Source organism: Furipterus horrens, unplaced genomic scaffold, assembly GCF_987537825.1.
Source record: "Furipterus horrens unplaced genomic scaffold, mFurHor1.1.pri manual_scaffold_10, whole genome shotgun sequence".
In the NCBI taxonomy this organism is placed as follows: Eukaryota; Metazoa; Chordata; class Mammalia; order Chiroptera; family Furipteridae; genus Furipterus; species Furipterus horrens.
This window is the reverse complement of record NW_028327180.1, coordinates 73,195,937-73,217,264: the sequence shown is the minus strand read 5'-3', so window position 1 is coordinate 73,217,264 and position 21,328 is coordinate 73,195,937. Positions and strand designations below refer to the sequence as shown.

General features: G+C 40.4%; 1 protein-coding gene across 3 annotated transcripts in view; it reads left to right on the top strand.

The window, feature by feature from the left end:
• Window positions 1-16,239, top strand: part of LOC150000651 (protocadherin alpha-C2) — a 122,788-nt gene extending 106,549 nt beyond the window's left edge. For 2 of the 3 annotated variants that reach the window (XM_090288158.1, XM_090288157.1), the window contains exon 4: window positions 14,305-14,918. In XM_090288158.1, coding sequence (XP_090144284.1) covers window positions 14,305-14,615 — 311 coding nt within the window. In that variant the 3' untranslated portion in view covers window positions 14,616-14,918. Of the gene's footprint in view, window positions 1-14,304 lie in introns of all 3 variants that reach the window. The other variant, XM_090288159.1, reaches the window with a different exon arrangement.
• The last annotated feature ends 5,089 nt before the right edge of the window (window positions 16,240-21,328 follow it).

Genomic DNA, 21,328 nt, shown 5'->3' with positions numbered 1-21,328 from the left:
TTCCAGCTAAATAACTTGTAGATTCATTTGCTGGCAATGGAGAGCCAACAGAAGATTTGTTTGTTTTTAAGAAAGGAGGCTCAATGAGCCCTTGTTTCTCTACAAATCTTTAAAACTTAACATATGTCAAGACAGGCTCATGAGATATCTATTAACTTAGTGTTTTTCTCTACCTAGACCAAGCATTGGAAATTTTGAGTGTCTAGAAATGTGGAACCAAAAGGGAGGCGAGTGCAGCATTTTTGTGAAAAGAAATGTTCTTAGGTGATTCTGGTGGACTTAGTCTTGATTATATATGAGAAAATATGGAAAGTGAAGGGCAAGTTTGTTTACATTTTACCTTTGTGAGCTTAAGGGAGGCAGCATGGCATTGCACAGTGCCTCAGACCCCTGTAGTACCACGTAATTATTGTGCCTCGGATTTGTTAGTGTGTGAAAGAGGCAAGACCGTAGGCTGCTATACGGATTAAACGAGACAATGCATGCAAAAATGCTTAGCGCAGTGCTTAGTTCATGGTAAGCGTGCAAAAATGTTAGCATTTACTCACTTTAATATCCTCGCAGTAGCACAATGCCTGGCACACAGTAAACAGGATTCACAATGTTTTTGCTAGATTCAGTGGGATTGCATTAAAGTTCAGAGTGAGGGGAGTGGGTAGTGGGGATAGAAGGATCTCTGCAGGACTCTTATCCTCTTGCTCTGCAGTGTTCTGACAGCACCTCCATTTTGCACCTTCAAAGCAGGGATATCACTGTCTGTCTAGAAATGGTTGCTCAAGGCTGAGATGTGATATAGCATCACAGAGCCTGGGATTGCTGCCAAGTTTAAGAAGCACAGATTGTATCAAAGTAAGGGGGAAGGATGGAGACAAAAGTTTGAAAACCCAACCAAAGCCAGAAGCAATATTATTGTTAGGTGAAATGATTACACATCACAGTTTTTGGATGGGACAGGGAGTCAGTGTGAGACCCTGGGAAGTCATTTTCAAGTTGTGGTGCTGATGGAAGAACCCAGCAGTGGGCTCTGGGGCCCAAGCAAGGCTGCTTTCTGGGACCCAGCACATAGGAAAGCCCTGTTTGGTTTAATATTATCCTGTCGCCATCTTGACGTTCTTAATTTTTTTTAAGGGGCCCTCATTTTCATTTTGCAATGGGCCCTGCAAATTATGTGAGTAGTCCTGGGCCCAGATTGGGACAGTGACATTTTGTCCCAGCTAGTTTTTAAATTTGTGGCTGATTAAACAAGTAGTAGCTAGGCTAGTATTCTTTTTAATCTCTCTCTCTCTCTCTCTGATTTAATTATAAAAGAGCAAAAATCATAACAAATTAAGTCTACATAGAACTAAAAGTGAGTAGTGCCTCATTACCACCTCCAGTCATGCTCCCTAGAAATAACAACTACCAATAGTTTAGTGTATACCCCCATATTTTTATGAGTATAAAATTTAAAATAATGTATTATAAAAACAGTATGAAATTACATTGACATAAATGTTAAATAATACAGCATCATGTGCATGAAAATATTAAAGTTTCCCTCAATCCTATTCCCCTTCAGTGAGGCAACCATTGTTAACAGTTTTGTGTTTATTCTCCAAATATTTTAAAATATATATATATATATATATTTTTTAGAGCAGTTTTAGGTTCACTTTCTGCAAAACTGAGCAGAAAGTACAGAGAATTCCCGTGTACCCCTGTCCCCACACACCTTCACAGCCTCTCCCACTATTGATATCTAGTACCAGAGTGGGATATTTGATATAATCAATGAACCTACATTGACACATTATAACCTAAAATTTATAGTCTACATTAGGGTTTACTTTTCCAAATATTTTTCAGATTAATTTTTAATCATGTGATTGCTATATGAATGTTTTTTCCATGTTTATTAATAAATATGTAGGCTTTCAAAAAGCAAAATGGGGATTTCTGTTCAAGACAGAGGTGTAGGTAGACATGCTTTGTCTCCTCATGCAACCATAGACAGAATTACAATCAGATTTCAAAAACAAATTACAACCAGAACCATCAGAAAATTGAGCTATATGGAAGTCTGACAACCAAGGATTTAAAGAAGCCATATTCATCCCGAAGGGTTGGAGGGGTGGAGTTGTGGAGATGGGGTGGAGAGGTGGTGTGGCTCAGACAAGTGGCGGTAGCAGAACGGATGTCCCACATTCATGTGTGGTGGATAAAAGTCAGGAGGGGTACCCTGGGAGCGAACAATCCCAGCCCCAGGCTAGACCTCACAGCCCAGGGTTCCAGCATCAGGAAGATAAACCCCCATTACCTCTGGCTGTAAAAACCAGTGGGGGTGAGGGTGGTGGAAGAAACTGCCAGATTTCCACTGCTTAAAGGGCCCACATAATCTTAGAACATATGCAAACCCCAGGGCAGCAACTGGAAGTGTGCCAATCCTATACAGGAAGTGGGTGAAGTGACTCAAAATTGGGCAAGTGCTGAGCAAATCGCCAGAAGCCAGGCAGCAGCCTTGTCCCCTCTCCAAGACCTCTGACACAAACAGAACTACAAAGTGGTGAAGCAGGTGGCCCCACCCTGGCAATTACCTAGGGCTCTGCCCCACACAATTTACTGGTGCTTTTGCTTCATAGCCTGTGCTACTAAAACAGGAAGTAAAAGCAGCTCTACCTACTACACAGAAACAAACACAGGGAGGCTGCCACATTGCGACAAAGAACTATGGCCCAAACAAAAGAACAGAACAAAACCCCAGAAAAAGAAATAAATGGAACAGAGATGGCCAACCTATTAAATGAAGAGTTCAAAACACTGGTGATCAGGATGCTCAGAGAATTCATATAGAGTACAGCAAAAAAAAAAAAAAAGGAAGAAGTGAAGGTTACAAAAAGTGAAATAAAGAAAAATATATAGGGAGCCAAAAGTGAAGGGAAGGAAGCTGGGATTCAAATCAATGATTTGGAACAAAAGGAAGAAATAAACACTTAACTAGAACAGAATGAAGAAACAAGAATTGAAATAAACGAGGAGAGGCTTAGGAACCTCTGGGACAACTTTAAGTGTGCCAACATCCAAATCATAGGGGTGCCAGAAGAAGAAGAGGAAGAGCAAGAAATTGAAAACTTATGTGAAAAAAAATGAAGAAAAACTTTCCTAATTTGGCAAAGGAAGCAAGCATAGAAGTCCAGGAAGCACAGAGAATCCCAAACAAGCTAGACCCAAAGAGGACCACATCAAGACACATCATAATTAAAATGCCAAAGATGAAAGATAAAGAGAGAATCTTACAAGCAGCAAGAGAAAAGCAGAGAGTTACCTACAAAGGGGTGCCTATAAGACTATCAGCTGATTTCTCAAAGAAACTTTGTAGGCAAGAAGGGACTGGCAAGAAGCATTCAAAGTGATGAAAAGCAAGGACCTACAACCAAGATTATTCTATCCAGCAAAGCTATCATTTAGAATGGAAGGGCAGATAAAGTGCTTCCCAGACAAGGTAAACCTAAAGGAGTTCATCATCACCAAGCCATTGTTACATGAAATGTTAAAAACACTTATTTAAGAAAAAGAAGAAGACCAAAACTATGAACATTAAAATGACAACAAACTGACAACTATCAACAATTGATTCTAAAAAACAAAAACAAAAATAAAACTAAGAAAATAGGCAGAACAGGAACAGAATCATAGGTATGGAGGTCATTTGGAGCGTTATCAGCTGGGAAGGGGAAGGAGGAGAATGGGGGAAATTGTGGAGGGATTAAGAAACATAATTAGTAGGAACAAAGCAGACAGGGGGATGCTAAGAATAGTATAGAAAAGGGAGAAGCCAAAGAACTTACACGCAGGATCCATGTACATGAACTAAGGGAGGAATTGCTGGAGGGAAGGTGGGTACCAGGAAGAGGGAGGAAAGGGGGGAAATTGGGACAACTATAACAGCATAATAAATAAAATATACTAAAAAAAGCAAAATGGTATAATGTTATGCATATTAGTATTGCATATAGATTCTTTTAAAGCACCTTTCTAAGTCAGTACATATATACCCACCTCATTCTTCTTTAATAAGGGCATGGTATGTTTCATACATATATTATAATTTATTTGTTCAATTTCCTATTGGTACCTATGTTTTTAAAGCATGCAATGCACATCCATATATATATATATATATAATATATATACTCCTCCTAGCATTATATAGGGTAGATTTCCAGAAGTGGGATTACTGGGTTATGGGATACAAACACATAAAATTGGCACTCTCTTATCTGGGGTTGGGCTGCCCCTCCTCTATCTCGTGCTGTCTGTCAGCTCAGTGACACCATCACCCAGGGACTTAGCCCGAAGACTTGAGAATACTAGAGCAGAGAGAGGAGAGAACTTACCTGTGGATAATAATTGTTAATAGCTAACCTCTATTGAGTACTTAAACCATGCTTTGTGAATTTAATCCAGGTATGGTTCTAACACCTTACATATATTAACTCCTTTAATCTGCATAAGCACCTTCAGCAATAAGTCTATTAAAGCCATTTTATGCTTAGGAAACTGAGATACTTGGGGTTAAGAAAAAGCATACATCTATCTAGTAAGTGGTGTGGCCCAGATGTGAAGCAGGAATCTTTGACTTCTGAACCAGTGCTCTTAACTTCTGCACAGACTGTATCTAGAAAGTGTACCGCCATCTTTATGCAAGAGGGTTTTTGTTTGTTTGTTTTTTACCTTGGTTATTCCTTAAAACAATATTGTATTTATTTCATTCATTTGTCTTTTTCTACACTCTACCTCTTTGAGGGTAGGGTACCTCTCCTGATATTATTTATATCCCTACCCTTGATTCTAACACAATGTCTAACATATTAAATATTAATACATTTAGTTGAATGAGTAACAATACCTCAGGGAGGAATCTACTTCATCCACATTACAGCTGTAGAAACTGTTACCAGCCATATGGGCTCTTGATTCTTGAGTGTGGCAAGGAAAGAATTCAGAACCAAGAACTGTACCGCAAGAGGAAGTTTATTTAGCATGAAAAGCGAAAATACACTCGAAGAGAAGATTTGAGTGGGCTGCTTAGAGAGCTACCGTGGCCTTTTAGAAAGAAAGTTGCAGAGGCAGCAGAAGTGAGCCAGCTGGGCTGCATGGACTCAGGAAACAAGTTACAGAGGCAAAAGGAGGATCTTTGGAGACAGGTTCAGTGGTTAGCCTGGGACAAGCTGCCACTGCCCACTGCTCCCGTGGTCGCAAGTCTTGTGAGGACCCGTAGACCTTCAGAGAAAGAAAACAAAGATACACCCCTGAAGAAAGAAGGTATAAGTATGCTCTAGAGAGAGAGCATGCACTGGGTCCTTTGTCTTAAAGGTTTTTATCTGTTTTCTTAAGGCAGGGATTTTAGGGGATGGCTCAGGGGAGGTTCTTAATAGAATATTCATCAGCTTTCCAGGTATGTCCTTTAATGTGTTGATTCATCAAAATGAGCATATAGGGTCAGGATCCTGGTCTCTACTAATTGGTTGACGCTCAAGTGTGAAGTCATTGGTAATTACATCTGATCCCAATGCCAGCCATGGCTTTGCTTTGCCTGGTTTTGCTGCTTTTCTGGGTCTGGAGTTGAAACACACTGAAGCCTAGACATTATCTCTAGTTTGACCAAAACTCTGAGGCTTTGTTCCTAAGATTATTTGATGTTGATCAGAACCTCACTGTCCTGAGGGCTTAATGCTTAAGGGAGTGGATGTGAAAAGGGAGGAGGTGGGTGCATCAGGGTGCAGGATGGGGCCAGTTTGAATCAGCTATCTGTCTCAGTTTCCCCATCCCACTTGTCAAGGAAATTTATCTAGCTTTTTACTGGCTAGCCTCAAAACTACAAGTCAGTATCTTCCAAAACAGTGTAGGTGAAAAGAGTAGAAAACGGAATGGTGGAGCTGTGATTTGAACCCAAGGCTTTTGATACCTGGGCCAGTGTGCTGTCCACCATGCCTGCTTGTGAGGGTTCAGGAGAATGGCTCCCTGCCTAGCAACCAGCTCTAAGCTGGAAAACTTCCCAGCCAGAAATCTTTAATGATCCCTGGGGGGGACAGGGCCCAAGGGGAGGAGAGCCCCTGGAAAAGAGTGTCTAGAAGTAGGGGGACCAGGGATAGGTTATTAAACGGGGAATCAGGTTCCTCAGAGGAATTCTACATAGTAATAATAATGATTCTTTATTTCAGTTTCTACATGGCAGACATTGTTCTGTGTGATTTATGAGCGTCGTCTCTTTTTAATGCTCACAATTCTATTAAGTGGATATTGTTAACTTTGTTGTACCTATGAAAGAACAGAGAAGGAAAACTCTGACTCCAAAAAACCTCCGCTGCCTTGCGGCATACCTCTTCAGGGGAAAGGCTAAGGGAGTAAACCCCGACAGAAAATCCGGAGCCGGAGTCCCTAAGGCGGTTTGACGTTGTAGTCAACACCGGCAACTCCTGCGGCGCACCTGAAGCCAAGCTGTATTGACTCTGTCTTTCCCTTGGACCCTTCAGCTGCGAAGAGAGGGGGGGTCTGCTGCATGGGCAACAGCAGACCCTCCATATTACCCTGCCCAGGCTCTGTAGCTTCAGCGTCATCACAAGATGTCGATTCAACACGGGAGGAGACAGATACCATGTCACTCCCGAGTCGGACTGCACAGCCATTCTCGGCGGTGCAGATAGACTCTTAGGAAGCTACACCATCGTCTCTCGAGACGGACGGCTGCCGACGACGAAGGGGAAATTGCCTCCTCTAGACCCTGGGGGACTTTAGCAACCAGGAAATAAAGTAGAGAAAACCATATAACCTGAGCCCTGCTGGAGTCACAGAAAGAAAAAAATGTGATTATTTTTAGTTTTTAAATTAATTTATTATTTTTTAGCTGACTGTGGAGAGCTAGGAAAATTTGAGACTGGCCATTCTGATTTTTGAATCTGGGTTCCTCGCACATGGTGTCTTTATACTCTTAACCTAGAAATGGCAGAATTATTTTGGGCACAAAGCAAGAGCTGTGGCTTTAAAAATATGCCACTGTATTTATCTCTTCCGCTCCAAGATTACTGAAAATTAGCCCAGCTGTGGCCTGAGGCACCAATCAGCCACAAAATCTTCTTCCAGATCACTCAACCCACCCAAAGCAGGCAGAAGATCCAGGAGTGGGAGCCTCTGGGACTGGTACCAGATCAGCTTCCACATCACCAAGCCTACCTCCTTCTGATCACACATACACCTCCCTTTCCAGCTGCTCTAGTGATCAGAGTGCTAGGCCTGTGAATAGAGAGAGCTCAACTCTGTCTGCTCCCCCATCCCCAAAGCTTCAAGAAGTATAATAATAATCATCATATAATTATTATAATTTAATTATAAAATTCTGTTATTGAGTGGAGGAGTCCAAGAATAATATTTTGTCTTTATTACATAATCCCTTGTGATTCAGGGAAGATCATCTTGCTGTAATTTAAGCCTTCAGTTCCCTTATCTATAAAATGGAAATCTTTAAAATATATATACATATATAACACATTTACAAATAAGTATATATGCAAAATGTTTAATAAAGTGCCTGACCTGTTATAAACCAAGGAATAAATCTGCTGCTCTGATCTTACTAACAAGTAAAATGTAATGAGTTGTTACTTTGTGCCAGGTACTGCCTTATATGCTCTATAAGGATAATTACATTTAGTCTTAAAACAACCCATGAGGCGGGTGCTATTATCTCCTTTACCCATGAAAATTGAGGCCCAGAAGTATTAAATAATTTGCTAACTATCACATAATTTACATGATGTTGCCAGATTTAAGCCTAGTAGTCTGATTATAGAGCCTTAAAGTCTTACAGAGAGCAGGGGATATATTTTTACATTTCTTGTTTCCATGGAAAATTCTTTCTGCTGGCAGCTGAAGGACTAAGAAGCCATGGGGAAATGCTGGAAATGTTAGCCCACGTGGTCTGAGCTTTCTCTCCGTCTCTCTGACCTAGGCAGGATTTGGGTTTCAGATGACGGTTCTCCTGTGTTTTGTGGGTTGTAATTACTCAGATTAACGTTGCCCAATTCATAAAGGATTGAGGGAGGGAGAGGAGGTGGAGCTTGTTCAGGCAGTGCACAAACCCCACAGATGGCAGACTAGGGGGCAGGGGGAGGGAGCTAGAGATGTTTTACAACCTGGGCTTTCAGTGGATTTGATGGCGGATGCGTTCTGCCTTTTGATCAGGTTAAGCATGTATAATTCTACAATCTGCCAAATTCTGGTACACACACGCGTGCGCAGAGAAAGAGAGAGACAGAAATAGGGGCTGCATGGAGTGATGAAATGGTTGCTCAAAGCCAAAATGAAGGCTCAGATGAAATCGAAGCTGCTTGAAAGGCTGCGGTAGCTGGCTCGGGTGGGGAGAGGAGTCAAGAACGGGGGTAGGGCGGGTATTTCTGCGCAGAAACCCAGGACGTTCACTTGCAAACCCAGAATCTGCAGAGCCTCCTGCGTCCTGACTCTTCCCAGCGCAGCCAGAGACAGAGCATCTGCGGGCGAGAACGTGTGGTCCAGGGGAGCTGTCTGGTTGGGCCGGAAATGGCTGTAATAATTTAATAGCCTTTGCTGGCTGCACTAACCTAGCGGAGTGGGCGGTAGGCAGGCTGCAGCGTGCTGTCTGGCAAGATAGTCCCTGGCTTTAATAAAAATGATGGGTTTTCTGGAAGCTCTTTATTAACCTTAGCACCCAAATCCCAGAGATGGTAACAAAAGGATGAATGGGGAGTGAAGGGGGAGGGGCTGAAACCTGCAGGCTGGGCTGTGCTTTTCCTGAGCTTGTCACTCCCACATCCACACCCCTCCCCCAACCTCCACTCTTCCTTTCAACTGATTCTAGCTTAGAGACTCCTGCCTGCCCCTCTGTTTCCCAAATGGTGACAAAACAGTTATAAATATAGTAACTGCTACATGTATGTAATGTTACAGGGTTTTTAAAGAGCCTTCACATACCGCTCAGGATGAGGGTCTCCTAACTGGAGTGAGATTGCCTAGATTTGAGTCCCAGCCCCCACCATTTAGTAACCATGTGATCATTGGTCCTTAGTCTTTTAATCTATAAATCAGATATACCTATAAAACAGACAGATATTGGCAATATCTACTTAATAGGGTTCTTGTGAGGAGCAAAAATTACATTGCATCCAGCTCTCCTCAGCCCAGTGCCATGCACCTAGGAAGGGCACAGTTAACTACAGCTATAACCTTGATGCAGACAGGAGGGTAGCATCTCCACTTTATGAATGAGGAAACAGGCTCAGAGATAGTTCAATATCTTGCTCATGACTATTATACCCTGTCAAACGATAGAGCCAGGGCAGGCCCTCAAATTCAGGAGTAAAGCAAGATGAAGACAAGGGAAAGAGTTAAACACTCTCCATAATTCTACAACCCATGCCCTTCTAAGAGCTTTCCTGAAAGAAACCATCCTTGGCCAAAATGTTGTTCTGTTAGAGGAAGTCAGTGTACATCAGATAAACCTCTCCTGGCCTTAGCTGATTGTCCAGGGCAACTCAGAATAGGGATTAGGGGTGAGTTTACAAGTCTGGCATTTGCTTCACAGTCTTCAGGACCTTCTTTGACATTGGCATTGGCAAAGCCTCCAGCCCAATCATTCTCAGTCATGGAGGCTGGATTACTGCCAGAGCTGGTTTAGCTTAAGAGACGTTGCCCAGAAGACCCTGGGCAGTGCCTAAGGGAAGTGCCTAAACTGGATTACAGGATTAAGTGATGTGGTCAGCTACCTCCAGAGAGCAGTTTTTAAAGTTGCAGATCTATATGCTTTTTAAAAAATGTATGTTCTGGTTTTTAAACGTATTCCTACCTGTTGTGGAGGGAAAAAAAAAAAAAAAGAAGCGAAACCATTTACTATGATGATTTTATTTTATTAAAATTTTCAAGTCCTATTGGGTTTTAATCTGAATGCCAGGGTTGCAGACCTCCACCTGCTTGATGTGTATCTGAAATCCTCTATCTAGGCTCTAATCAATCCATTCATTTGGGTCTTGACTGCATTTCAGTCTTGTCTGCCTGCCTGTGAGCTAGGTTCCTGGGAGCAGAGGGGAGGGGACTTGTGGGAGGTCTCAGGGGGGGGGAAGGGAGGCAGCGTTGAAGGAGAAAACATTCCCTTGATTTACGTTTGCTGGGACTGGCGCTGGGCTGGGGTTAGGGGCATGAAAGGTGTGTCTTTCCTTTTCAGCTTCTTCAGAGGGGAGTATCTCCTTGATTCTCCCCAAAGTCACAGCATTTTATAGGCAAAACTAACCAAGGGTTTCAGTGCTCTTGGCCAAAAGGGACAGAGGCTAGGAGGTCAGTAAATGTTGTTTGTTAGATCCTTAAGCTATTATTTTACTTGAATGCCCCTAGAGATGTTTGCTTACACATCAGCCAGAACAGGTAGGGACAACGGTCTATGAGGGACTGAGAAAGCAGACCTTGTCCTTCTCTGCAGAAGCCGAATATGAGGAGGATACACCTGAAAGGCTGGTTGTCTCATTGCTTCTTGGAGTTTAGGCTGAGTCAGACCCAACCGAGACTCCCAGCAACCGAAAGGTAAAAAAAGCTCATTAACTCTTAGCAGTCCTGCTGTGAGGGGCTCCCTTGGCCCCAGCCGTTAATGTTCCTCAATTCTGCAAGATAAAGATACCTCTGAGCTCTTCATCTCCAGATGACAGTCGTAAAGGCCTCATGCAGAGTCCTGGCTGTGGTTGGAAAAAATTTCCATCCTGGACTCCCGTGAGAGCCACTCTAAGACTGAGGAGTGGTGTTGAAACCCAGTTCCCTTAGATGCCAAATCAGAGGCTTTTAAATACATTTCCCACTTTTGTCTCAGGCTCTCAGGGTCAGAGCCTGTGTCTGAAAGGTAAACAGGCAGAATCTGGCTGAGCTTAACTGTGGATGTGATTGTCTTAGATGAATCAGAGAAAGTGTCTCAGAGAAAAATATCTATTGCCTTCTGTGCAAAGGGCTATTGTCAGTCAGCTCTGGCAGGGGAAGCAGGGTGTAGGGAAGGGGTTTAGGGGAGAAAACAAAGTTTCTTACTCCCTTTCCCTCTGCCTGCTGGTAGTTGGCCTAAATTTGCAACATCCTTACCCTGCACCACAATATACAGGGGTGGGCAAAAGTAGGTTTACAGCTGAGTATGTGAAACAGTTTATTCTTGTTTTATTATTTATTGTATCATTTATTATTATTAACCTACTTTTGCCCACCCCTGTATAGTTGCCCATCCAAGATTCCACTTACTGAGTTTTCACACTGCGCCGAGTCAGGCTTGGCACTTTACATGCATTGTCTTTAGGGATTCCAAAAGTGCTGTCAATGGAAGGTTGTTAGATCTGCTCAGGAATGGGCACCACACTACCACTTCTCACGTCAGTCCTTTCATTCATTCATCCAGCAAGTATTTAGTAAACACCTGTGATAAGCCAGGAATTGTGCTGGACTCCGTTAATACATTGGTGAATAAATCAGATATATTTTCTGCCTCTGTGGACCCTACAGTGTAGAGACAGAGGGGAAGAGGGTACTGCTTGGGAATGCCTTTCCAAAGAGGTTACATTTAAGCACAGATTTGAAGAATGAGGAGTCACGACAAGAATGGAGGGGAGATCATCCTAGGCAAAGAGAAACACTATGTGTACAGATCTAGAGGCAAAAGCAATCCCATGTGGTGTTTGAAGAACTGAAAGGAAGCCTATGTGGTTGGCGGATACTGGGAAGAAGGAGACTTGTAGATGAGATTGGAGAATAAAAAATACCCGATTTTATATACCGTGTTAAGGAGTTTGATTTTTTTTCTCAAGGCAGTGGAAGCTCTCTGAATCATTTCAAGCAGGGGAATGATATAATCTGATTTCTATTTTTTAAAGGATTTTACTGTATTATGTTATACTTCAGTTTTTTAAAAGTGGAGAAAGATTTGAAGGAACAAAGATGACTCTGGCTACTGTGTGGAGTGTTGAGAGGCAAAAGTAGAAGCAGGCTGAACAAGGAAGAGGCTATTATTAATTCACCCGAAAGAACGTAGTAGCAGTGAAAATAGGGATAAGAGGATAAAGTCAAGGTATTTGGGGGAGGCAGAAATAACAGGCCTTGATCTGTTATAAATGAAGAATGAAGACTAGAGAAAAACTGAGAATAGCTCTGAAGTTTCTGTGTTAGACATGGGGTGAAGAGAGTGTGATTTATTGAGAGTGCAAAGATTTAGAAAAAGTAGAGAAATCATAGGTTTGATTTCAAATTGCTTCAGTTTGAGATGCCCATGAGACCTCCAAGGGGAGATACCAGACAGGCAGTTGCATACATGAGATTGGAGCACAGAGATACACAGGCTTTAAATATAAATTTCTATCTAATCAGCATCTTTAGATAGTATGTATACCATGGACATGGCTGAGATCCCAAAATGAGAAAGTGAAGAGAAAGAGGAGAAGTTCTAGAGCCAAACGGAAGGAAGCTCCACACAGGGGTGAAGAGGATCCGACCTGGAAACTGACTAAGAACAGCCACAGGGAAAGGCCAGGAGAATGGTTCGACAAGGAACTCATAAAAAGAAGTGTTTCAGGAAGGAGGTGACAAATGCTTCAGAGGTTCAATAAGATGAACGCTAAAATGTGACCACTGGCTTTAGAAATAATATGATTAGTGAGCTCAAACTGCAATCGAACATAAATGGTTTATCTGGCGGACTTTTGATGACTCCAGCAAAGGAGAAGTGTCAGATACAGGAGCACTGCTGTGATGTCAAAGGTTCCAGTGTCATGGCCACTGGGATTACTCTGCCCAGACAGACCATTACTCTTCCTCTCTAGCTCTGACCTCTACTCTTTTAGAAGTCATTGGTGTATTTATGGTGTGTCTTCCAACTAGACTCTTGGGAAAGTCTTGCATTGAGAACCCTTGTAAATGTATAATCATTTCCCCAAGTGTAAATTTTATCTCTCCTCTGGAATCTCCTTTGACTTTCTGAAGCATAATTAATAACTTTCTCCTCTGGAGTCCCATAACACTTTGCATGTACCTTAGTTGTTGCAGTTATTGAATTAGTTTATAATTGCTTGAATGTAAATCCCAACTAGACTGTAAGCACATTGGGGGTGGGGACTGGATTTGGCAAGTAAAGTTGGCTCCCAGAGCTTTATTCAAGCCTAATTTACAACAGGATTCCATTCCCTTATGCTGTGTAGTATCCTGTATACCCACACTTCTTCCCATCTCTTCTTTGCTTCTTTGGATCAAATACAGGCGACCCTTTAACACCACATTTGAATTACATGAGTCCACTTGTACACAGATGTTTTTCAATAAATACACAGAGTCCTATAAATGTATTTTCTCTTCCTTATGATTTTCTTACAACATTTTATTTTCTCTGGCTTAATTGTAAGAATATATAATACATTTAATATATAAAATATATGTTAATTAACTATTTATGTTATATTCATAGGCTTCCAGTCAACAATGGGCTATTATTAGTAGTTAAGTTTTTTTGGTAGTCAAAAGTTATATGTAGATTTTTGACTTGGGGACTTGGGGACTTGGGGGTTTGGTGCCTTTAAACCCCCATGCTGTTCAAGGGTCAACTGTAATTAATTCAACTAAATTTTATTTTTTGTTTTGGACAGAGTATCAAAATATATTTGTAGCCAAAGTAATTTCTCGAATTCATACACTAAAAGTAATATATTTTTCTTTTCTTTTTTTTTTTTAACATCTTAAACTGCATCATATACCTCTAGTTTAGGTTCCTTTTCTCCATTAGCTGAAGATAATTAAAGCATTTCGAGTATGATTGCAGACAAGGGTTCTGAAATCCCTGGCAGCTGATGCAGAATGTACCATGTCAGCTGTCTTTTAAGTTGCCATCTTTATTGAAATATCTATTTAAAAATTCTGACAGAGCTCGGAGACTCCAGAGGTCCCTAGACTGGCTTGAGAAACAGTATTTTAGTATCTGACATCAGTGAAGATTCCTGTGTTTCAGTTTGTGATTACAGTCAGAAATGGCCCCAGGGTATCTCTCATTGTAGAAAGGTTAAAAGAAAGTTAACAAAGAGTAAATAAAATAAAAAAGAGAATTAACAGTGCTGATTGCCCCAGGGAATTCCCTGCTCACTGTAGCTCTTAGGACCTCAGCTTTTTTTGTTTTTGTTTTTCCTTTTTCTTGGAGGCCAGGCCTGTCCATGTAGCTTTTCCTATATTCTACCCACTAATGTGACGTGGAAGGTGTGTGTTGACTCTGTTACTGACTTGTGATGTTTTGTCTTTCAGAACCAGAGGCAGGAGAGGTGTCCCCTCCAGTCGGTGCTGGGGTCAACAGCAACAGCTGGACATTTAAGTACGGACCAGGCAACCCCAAACAATCTGGTCCCGGTGAGTTGCCAGACAAATTCATTATCCCAGGATCTCCTGCAATCATCTCCATCCGGCAGGAGCCCACTAACAGCCAAATTGACAAAAGTGACTTCATAACCTTCGGCAAAAAGGAGGAGACCAAGAAAAAGAAGAAAAAGAAGAAGGGTAACAAGACCCAGGAGAAAAAAGAGAAAGGGAACAGCACCACTGACAACAGTGACCAGTGAGGTCCTGTCATGGAAAACAAGCCACTTAGCCAGTTTTTGTAATAATGGCAACTCTCTCCCTGTCGCGACTCCCTGCCTACTCCTTTCTCCCATCCACATGAGCCCTCTTTTAAAGACCTCAGAAATCTGCAGCAAGTGCCCTGTGTCTGTCTAGATCACATTTAGGAGGTTTTGTCTTAAAAGCTTTACTAAGTCTGGTGTTAACTCTTTCTCTCCACTCTGGCTTGTTTTCAGAACCTAAAAAGCAGACCCAAGTTTCCTTTCTCCTCCGCCGCAAAGGAGAGGCTTCCCAGCCCCGCCAGTGAGAGGTTGGACTCTCTGCCCTGTGCTCCGGGGATCCTGTCTTGATGACATTTGCAGGGCAGGCTGAAAGGTTCTGAGATTGAGCAGCTTGGGTATCTGTGGCCACTAGGTATGTGTGGCCACCGGGGGGTGGGGGGTGGTATGTGAATGCCAGACGTTGGCCTGGATGGGCCAGATTAGACTAGTTGGTGCAGGGAGGGCTGGGAAACAAGGGCAAATGAACAGTGGGAGTTACCACTCTGGAGGGGAACTGTGAAATTTAACAGGGACCAGACTTTCTAAATCTTAAAACTCAAGTCAGACAAAACCGCCCTCACTGACAAGGCTTTAGCAGTCCCTAAAGTCTGGTGGCTGTCTCTACAAGCCGATAGTTCAGTGTTTAGTGAGGGGCCAGCCAGGGCAACAGAAGCAGATCTGATGTGTTTCCTGTACATGTCCTTGTGCTCACTTAATTAAAAATTCTTTTGCAAACAATGTTGATGAAAAGGCTAGATCCTTTTCCAACAACACATATGCAAAAGCAAAAGAAAAAAGAAAAAGAAAACCCAAACACCTCACTTTATGCTGTTCATTGTTTGATAGATTTATTTAAAAAAGAGAAAGTCTATAACTAAATCTTTAAAAAGAACTATGATGAAGATAATTCCCTTACACTCTCCTCAAAAGCGAATTCAGTCTACAGCCATGTAAACGATCATTGCTGCTACAGAAGTGCTTTAAGAGAATTGCCTGAAACATCTGTATTATACCGGCCACCTGCCAATCACAGCTTTACTCTTTCAGGTCACTCTGGGGCTGCCTCTTGCATGTATTAATGACTAAGTAAAAGGATATTTCTCTCTCTCTTTTCTAAGAAACAATATGTGCACTTTGAATACACAACCTTCTCTAGCCAACACTATCAAGACCCAGAAATTGAAGAAAAATATTGTTTTCTCATACACACAGTGAGCAGACTTTGCAATCCTCTAATTCCGTGATTTGTCTTGGTGTGCTAGCCGACACCTTCTCTGTGGTTTTGTTTACCTTTTCTATAACACTCTGAATTGCTAACCTTGCTAACACATATGTTACCTGAGATCAATCTCTCATATGTATGCTGTATGCTATTATAAGACTCCCAAAATATACTTAATCTGTGCTTGTGTATGTGAATGTTAATGCAACTATTACCTTGAGTGAACTTTAAGCTTTATTGTTGAATGTAATTCCATTATATTTTCTTTTGTACACCTGTGAAAAAGTGGAGTAGTGTTTTTTTAAGTATTGTTAATCAGCTTTTGTGTATGTAAGACACAGTAAAATTTATTTCTTAAATCAAGATACTGGTGATTCAAGGAATTTTATTTATGGTCAGCCAAGAGCTGTCTCTTGCCAAGACTCCTGCTGGCAAGGGAATGGATAAAGCTGTTTTTTTTCTAGTAACAATTCTGGAATGAATACTGGATATATTCCCTGAGGGTGCAAGCACAAAATTTACCAATCTGACCTCTTTCAAGTTGCAGAATGCTTTGAAATTCTAATGATGTCTGGAATATCAGTTCAGAGAATAATAAAATTTACTGTCACCTTAAACAAGAAATTTTAATTTTGTTAAAATGTACAATTTAGAAGTTTGAGTAATTATATTTTAAACATTAACGTAAAAGAGGTAGGAGTCTGTTTTAAAACAAAAGCAGTAAATCTAAAAAAAAAAAATCTGTTTTGTCTACTTTTAGCTTCATTCTCCCATATTTGGAAGGGTGTGTAACTTCAGCTCTGCAGGATTGCATGGGGTAAAACTTGTGGCCAACACATCTGAACCATTGCTACATTGTAGGTTGTGATCATTTTGCCCCACTGAAACCCATGTATCTGACCTTACGTGCCTTTTGAATACTAGGAGAATCGGGCTAATTTATTAACGATGATAATTATGATGTATCTGTACAGCACTTTAGCACTTTTTAGCTTTGCAAAGTGCTTTCCAATCCATGTTAGTTACTAGTTATTACAGCTGTAAGGATAAAACACTTCATATGGATTCATTTTTAATTGGTGCTATTGGTATTTCCTCTGTTATTGCTAATAAATGGAAAATGGTGGTATGAAAGAAATGGTGGTCATTTCTAAGTATAAGAGTAGGAGAAAATAGAACACTGATTATCCTTGGCTGTTATTTTTGAAGAAAGTCGCAGTTTGAAATTTACTCTTATCACTCCTTGGCTATCTCCCTGGCTTTATGTTCATTACTAAGGCACAACACCTAACGGAATCAGGAATCAGACCCCACAATATTACTCAAATGGGTTACTTCCCAGTACACTATTTGTCTTCTCTAATAAGAATTGCAACAAACCAATTTTTATCATTAAAGCCTTCCAGTCATCTTCATTATTTGGTTAGCCCTTGCACTCTACAATTGGGAAGTCAAATAATGTCCCCAAGAAATGAACTTTTATTGAGTACAGTGTATGTGCCAGCCACTGTGATAGGTAGGTTCAGTTCATGGTTCATGTGCTGTAACAAATAAACTATCTTTTCCTTCTGCAGTTAAATTTTCATGAGCATAGGCTTTCAATCCAGTGATTCTCAAGTGGGAGCAGTTTTGCCCCTCAGGGGAAAACATCTGGAGAAATTTTTGTTTTTTGGTACTTGGGTGACAGTTGCTTCAGGCATCTAGTGGGTAGAGGCCAGGGATGCTGTTAAACATCCCGCAATGCACAGGACAGCCCCCACAACAAAAAAATTTCAGCCTATAATGTCAGTACCAAAATTGAGAAACCTTAATATAGAGTGACAATATAATTTGTTGTTGAGTCTACTTAATAATTACTTTAGGAAACAGGGAAACTGGGACCATTCCAGGCAAACCAGGATGTATGGTGACTACTTATAGAAAGAAATAAGCCACTACAGCTCTACTGCTTATTGGCTGGGGAACCTTGGGCAAGCTACTACTCTCAGTTTTTCAGCCTCAATTTAACCATCTATAACATAACAATATCTATAGTATGGGCCTTATAGATTTGTAGGAAGATTTAGTGAGATTATCTCAAAAAAGATTTTAGGTGTCTGGCACACCACAGTGCTCAATAAATAGTTGTTTTTATTATTATTATTATTATTATTAATCATTTTCTTCACTCTTCTTACCCCTTTTTCACAGATTTAGCTATTACATTCAGGACACTTTCTCCATAGATTAAAATGTGAATGACAGGTGGTAAAATACATCAGTATAGACTTTGCAATAAAAATATTTTTTACCCCTTCATTTTTTTGCTCATCCCTGAAGAAAATGAAGTCAAATCAGTTTTATAACTCTTTATATGTTTCTATTAGAAATAATAATCAGGTCTCTAAGGAAATGGTCAAGTGACCATTTTTTTAATAGTAAAAAGTCAGTGATCTGAAAGCTAGGGACCAAAGGATTCTGTTAGTTCACATAAATAAATTTCATGTGAACCCAAGTACAACAGCTTGAGAGAGAAAGCGAAGAGTCACCTCCAACAACTTCTTTTGGCAGATGGGCAAAACACCAAAAGAGCCACAGACCTGCCTACCTTCCTACAGCTAATCAAGAACAATGCAAGTTCCATCTTTTTTAAGGGTCAGGTTACTTGATATGGGGGTCACATATACAAAGGACAGGATTCTCTTTAGAAGAATTGCAATTTGTCTCATTTTAAAGGGTAAAGTTCCCCAGTGAGTGTTCAGAGCCTTCCTTGACTGTTGGTTTTTAGGCACCTAGGTAAGATTCTGAGTTTCAGGATCTCATGTTAATGTATTTTATGTTTTATGCATTCAAAACTCAATCCTAAAGCATAAATGTAATTGATCAAACACTAATGCAATTCTAGTGTTAAATCTAGATGTTTAAAATCACCAAAACACCAAGAAGTATGCTAAATACACACACAAAACCATGTATTTCCCTAGTACCTGAAAGCCCCAAGAGCTTCCCCCCAAAATGGCAAGTTGGTCATTCCTTGACTATTTCATCACCTTTTCGTGTGCTTCCTGTACTTTGTAGAAGAAGCTGATTACATCGTTTCTCCCAGAATTAGCTTGGCTGTTGGCTAGCAGGACACATAACTTGCAGCCTGAGAAATTCCTTCTGATTTTATGTGTGTGCGTGCACACACACACGCATACACACACACTTTTATTATAATTAGGGGGTTTTAGTAAAGAATCCTGGTGCTAGTCTTTCTTTGAAACTGTGCCTGAGAGTGGTATATAGCAACCTTATTGTCAGAACTAGCTAGGTAACACGTTTGTTGATTCCTATTTTGTCTTGGGGTTGATCCATAGGAAAATGCCTGCCAGAACATTAAATCTTAAGTCTTTTGCCTAAAAAAAAAAAAAAAAAAGAAGTCTGTGAGTTTGTCTGTGAGCTTAATTAAGCTCCTGTGAGAGAGGTGCTGGTAACTTCAGTTCTGTAGTATGGAGTCTAGTCTGCATAAAGAAATGAGGGAGGTTGGGTCATGAAAAGTATAAACCCAACAATTTGTTCGGTTATGCATTTACCATGTGACTTGGGCATCATCAACCCACAAAGCACGTGAACAATTCAGGCAAGCTCTCAGCCAGGGGCAGAGCAAAAAGAAAAATTGCCAACTGAGGCATAAACATACAGGAGATTGATTAAACAGTTTCCATTCTTAAGCTTTGCTTTCACTAGCCTAACTTAAATTTTGTGACACTGAATTTTTATTATAAAAATAATACATGTTCTTCCTTTTAAATCAAAGAATCCAGAGGCATAGAAAGAAAAATTATTAATCTGATTATCAGCTTCTTTCGATTCTCCCTCGCACAGGTATCCAGTGTTAACATGTTCAGGTGTGTTTTCCCACATTTCTCTCTCCCTCTCTCTGTGTCTCTACACACACACACACACACACACACACACACACACACACACTTTGCAATCAGGATGACTTCAGTCAATGAACTTGGTGCTATTTTCCCTTTGAAGTTGTGCCTACTGTCATAACCAGTTAGGGAAAATGTAGAGAATTAAACACACACACACACACACACACACACACACATATATATATATTATATTTATATCTCACATGTATTATATATCACATACATATATCACAGAAGTTTAATTGCTTTCTTTTAAAAATAAAAACAAAATAATACCATGCTCATTACCCTGAATGTTCTTTTTCTAAAACTTACAGTAAGATGGAGATTTCTCCAGGTCAATTCTAAATCATTCTTTTTAATTCCTGTACAACTCCACATAATGGCCAGATCATAATGTCATAATGCATTCAGCTTTTCCTCTATTAATGGACAATTGGGTTACATCCAAATTTTTGCTACTAGGAACAAAAAATAGCACTGGTGTACAATGATAAATTCAGTATCTACGTTTTATAAACCCAGGGCTAGGTGTATCCCAAATAGGAAATTTGGAAGGTCTTTGTGAGCTTTATGTGTAACGATAGTACTAGTTTTACTTTCTGTAGCATACTTTTCCCCACACCAATATAAATATAAATCTTTTAAATTATTTACATGTATTTCATGATATGGTTATGATATAATCTATTTCACCACTCTCTGTTAATAAATATTAAAGGTTATCCAAAATTTTACTACTGTAAATGGTGCTACAATGAACACAACACTTTTCTTTAAAAAAAAGTCATATTTGGCATATCATTCCAATATTCCTTCAGGATAATCTCCAAAAAGTGGAGTTACTAAGTAAAAAAATATGTACATTAAACTTTTTTAGACATATTACAGAATTGGCCCCTGAAAATACAGCATACTCCTACCAACAGTTTATGACTATTTCCACACCTTGCCTAACATTAGATATTATCAGCCATTCTCATCTTTGTCAATATGCTAAGCATAACATTGTGGTTTATTTTATTTTTAAAAGACTTCATGTATTTATTTTTTTAGAGAGAGGAGAAAGAAGGGAGAAAGAGAGGGAGAGAAACATGGGTGTGTGAGAGAAAGACCAATTGGTTGCCTTTCATATGCCCTTAATCTGGGACCTAGCCCACAACATCAGCATGTGCCCTGACTGGGAATCGAACATGGGATCCTTTGGTTTGTGGAATGCTGCCCAACCAACTGAGCCACACCAGTCAGGGCCAAAAATTTGTGGTTTAATTTTTATTTCTTTAAGTATCATAAATTGCACAAAATTTTCATCTCTTTTATCAAGAGATTATAATTATGATCTGATATGTGGTTGTAGTGTAAGCCCTGACAGTTGGCTTTTCTTTTTGGAATTAAAGTGCCTGATTTAAGCTTTGAATGGCAAGGCATCCACCTCGAAGATGGCTATCTCAGTAAACACATTGTCAGACACTAGACTAGAGGAAGAGCCAGGCCACGCCTCTCCATCCCTCCCAGACTCCAGGATCCTTTGTTTCACAGATCTTGGT